Source organism: Penaeus chinensis, unplaced genomic scaffold, assembly GCF_019202785.1.
Source record: "Penaeus chinensis breed Huanghai No. 1 unplaced genomic scaffold, ASM1920278v2 CTG_5029, whole genome shotgun sequence".
NCBI lineage: Eukaryota > Metazoa > Arthropoda > Malacostraca > Decapoda > Penaeidae > Penaeus > Penaeus chinensis.
In genome coordinates, this window is record NW_025918304.1 from 5,502 (window position 1) to 9,504 (window position 4,003).

At 26.0% G+C, this 4,003-nt stretch overlaps 1 protein-coding gene across 1 annotated transcript; it reads right to left on the reverse strand.

Moving 5' to 3' along the window:
- Positions 1-430: 430 nt before the first annotated feature.
- LOC125024795 (DNA ligase 1-like) lies at positions 431-2,763 on the reverse strand. The gene is made up of 7 exons (XM_047612558.1): positions 2,709-2,763; positions 2,504-2,610; positions 2,132-2,135; positions 1,801-1,910; positions 1,603-1,695; positions 890-936; positions 431-494 (listed from the first exon to the last, which is right to left on the reverse strand). The coding sequence occupies exons 1-7, from the start codon at positions 2,761-2,763 to the stop codon at positions 431-433; spliced, it is 480 nt and encodes a 159-aa protein (XP_047468514.1).
- Positions 2,764-4,003: the final 1,240 nt, after the last annotated feature.

A 4,003-nucleotide genomic window follows, 5' to 3' on the forward strand; every position in this document is an offset into this window, starting at 1 on the left:
GGCTTCACATAGTTCATATAACATATATACAAGTCTTTTTGTTTTTCAATGGATTTTTCTATTAACATTCTCAAACAGAAAATTGCATTTCTTGTTTCTTTTTTTCAAATCTATATCCAAACTGTTCATCTGTGTCCCTTTTTCTAATGATTGTTCTATTCCGAGTAAATATTACTCTTAAAACGATTTTCGTTACATAACTCATTAGAATAATGACTCTGTCAACTTTATCATTTATAGTTTCAGATCTTTTGGGTAGGACCGTGAGGATAGACTCGAGTAGTTCTCAAAAAGGACTTTCGAATCATATACATAATTAACAATATCAACAAGCTCACAATCTTTTAAAGATTGAATTGTTTCAAGAGAAACATAATCATATAGTATTTCATTTTCCATCTCTATCTTTTTTATTGCATGTTTAATCTCTTTACTCGTTATTGGCCCCTCGATCATATATCTCCTCCATGTTGGTCTTTTTATTGTATTCGCTTCTGAATAAAGACTTGTATTATATTCTGTCCACCTTTTTCTTAACTTGGTTTAGCTCTATCAACATTTTGTTGTGATCATCTCTTATCTTCTCACGCTGTTTCCAGATATTTTTCTCTTCTTGTTCTATACATCTTTTGAATCTTATCGTTATATACCAATTGAATAATATATATATATATATCTCAGTATTTAGGAAATTTTATATCTTTACCTCTTGGTAATTATACAGTTATTCAATAACCGATATATACTGATCGACAGATAATGAAAAAGGTTCACCCCCTCATTGCTATAGAACTTGTCTTTGATTTGCTTGTCATATAATATATATATATCTATATCTTATATCTATTATAGTTATATGGAAATATAATAATATTTATATTAATCATACAAATGATTAGTTTCTATATTTACAATATCAGTGAATTCATCCCCAACCTACATTACAAATATATTTCTTAAATCTTTATTATGTTCATGTAATTTATATTTACAAGCATATTTATTAAATCTTTATTATATTCATTTCATTTACATTACAAATATATGTTTTTAAATCTTTATTATATTCGTGTCATTTATATTAAATATATGATTTTAAATCTTTTATTATATTCGTGTCATTTATATTAAATATTATGTTTTTAAATATTTTAGTGTCATTTATATTAAATATATGATTTTAAAATCTTTTATTATATTCGTGTCATTTATATTAAATATATGTTTTTATATCTTTATTATATTCATGTCAATTATATTAAAAATACGTTTCTCAAATCTTTATAATATCTTTTTACTTTTCATAATATGAACCCTTAGGACCATAGAGTCATATATATTCATATATTGGATATTCCAGTCATATACTGGATATTCCATTAATATTATATTATCTATTTTTATTTCTTATTATTTTTCATCTGGTATTGGTTATTGTAGAGGTCTGCAATCTGAAAAAAAAGAGAAATATTAAAATTGAAAGAATAATATTTATGGTTATATTGCAATAATAATTTATATATATATATATTATATAATATATATATATATATATATATAATATATATATTATATTTTGGCTATGTTTTCATTTTTCTTTACCTGTACTGCATTTGTGATTTCTTTAGGATTTTTATCATCACGAATTCTTACAAATCTTGGAAATCTCAAAGAAATGCCCTTTTCTGGATCAACCTATAAGTATAAAATTAAATATCACCATTAGAAATAATATTTGTTTTTTTTCTTAAAATATAACAATATCTCTATTAAATAATTTTAATATTCGTTAAAACATACCAGTCCTACTGCAGCTTTGTATATAGGTGAAAGGGAAAGATCTGCACACTTAATCTCCCAAACTTTCACAGGCTTTAAACCAGTGATCAGGACCAGTACCATTTTCATAACTAGAATATAATGAAGAATATATTCATATCAATTTTTTAAAAGAAATATATACTTGTTCAATTCATACCACAGTAAAAATTATTCATTAAAAAACTATAAATGATACGGTCTATATTAATAACCTAAATACAAACCTATAATTAGTCATTGGTTTTTCTACAATGTATTGTTGGAAAAGGGTTAGAACATTCTTGTAAATTTTGTTCTGTAAAACCCGTACCAATCTGAAATGTAAAATTGATATTTCAAATATGAATTTCATACTCATTTGTATATTAATATTGAGGCTATTAAGAAAAAACAACATACCTTGCACAAAGACTGGAATTTGTCTTTAGTTTCATCATAGCAAGCTACAAGAAACTTTCCATATTGCCCAGTGCGCTTGCCTTGGCCTAAATAGCCTCAATGACCAACATCAATTGTATCCCCACTGGAATTATTACAGTTAATTTGTATCTATATATATATATATATTATATTATAATATTTATATATTATATATATATATATACATGATTAAATGACAATCGATGTAATATACAGAACTAACAGTTTTATATTATATATGAAAAAAAAACATGAGACATACTCTATTAAGGTAGTCCTTCTTCAATTTTAACCATTTGTGTGATCGTTTTCCTATATCGTAAATAGCATTCACATCCAGAGATTTGATCATGAGACCCTCACATTTTTCTGAAAATTCACATTTATATTATTAGCAATAGTGATTTGATAATATGTTGATTTATAATATCATGTTTTCCCATGCGAATGGAATAAAGTAGATTCACCTTTAAGGGATTCCTCCATAAATTCTTCAATATCTTCTGTATTAGTGGAGTCCATATTCTTTGCAAAGATAAATCTCCCTTCTTTCTCTTTAAAATTATTTCGTAATAGAGTACGACGTATCTCGAATGACTTCTTGACCAGTGATTCGCCATTCAGATAAAGCAAATCAAAGGGAAATATACATATGTTGTACTTTGAGATCCTTTTCATTAACACCCTGATAAGTAAAAAAAAAAATATTTTTTTTTTTAGATTATATTCGAGTTTTTATATTTGTAATATTTTATGGGATTTCTTTTATATGTATATATAATTGTAAAGTTAAATGTATATATTACCTTTCTCTTTCTGGTACTTAGGACTTGGAAGGGTAAGATTTGCTGGTTTTCTTTATCCAAGCCACAACCTCCGCGTCAATGATACATGATTTAAACATCTTTTCCCAATACATTTCTCAAGATGGAAATAACATCGGGATATTTGGTTGTGTTATTTTCTTGATTCCTACTATATATATTGATTGTACCATCATCCTTTAAATGGATCTGTAATATATATATATAATATATATAGATACATAATATAATTATAAACGAAATAGATATAAAATTAATTTAAAAAAGGTGGTTAGATAAAACAAACTCTATTTATTAGAAGTAAACATATATTATACCTGTGCTCACTCCCCATCTATACTTGAATCACAAGGGAAACTTGACATTCGGCAAACGCTTCAAGACTGTCAGAATTTCCAGTAGTAGGATGAGCGAACATCGATTTTCACTGGAATTCCAGGTGGAAGGAGCAGTATTTGGGGGAGTTTCCCTCAAATCCCTGCGGTAAAAGGATTGGGTAATGTCTTATCATATAAGGGATATCACTGAAAATAAGATAGAATAGATTATATATATATATACATACTATAGAAATATATTAAATATGGATATTTAATATATATAACGTGAAAAATATTATCTCATTAAAATACTGTAAGCCATATAACAACCAATGACACGTTTAAAAGTGCTAACATTTTTTTATATAATTTAAACAGTGATCACAATTCTTACTTGTAGATCGTGCTAGTATGTACCGTACTTTTCAAATTGTTTTTTTTAACTGTTTATGGAACCTATTGTTTTGCCCGCATTAATTAATTATTCGGTGATATTTTTACCTGGAGAGGTAAGGTAAGTAGCTTGGCGATGGCCGAAAAAAAATATTAATATTATAAAAAAGGTTAATAATATAAATGTCTAAGACTTTATAAATAATAGAAGTAGATCAATATTTG

Bases quoted from the DNA above. Each gene is read 5' to 3' on its own strand.
- LOC125024795 (XM_047612558.1), bottom strand. From the start codon at position 2,763: ATGGACTCCACTAATACAGAAGATATTGAAGAATTTATGGAGGAATCC. The intron at 2,611-2,708 runs GTGAATCTACTT...GTGAATTTTCAG, and splicing joins TATGGAGGAATCCCTTAAAG to AAAAATGTGAGGGTCTCATG. The intron at 1,696-1,800 runs GTATGTTTTAAC...TTATACTTATAG, and splicing joins ACAAAGCTGCAGTAGGACTG to GTTGATCCAGAAAAGGGCAT.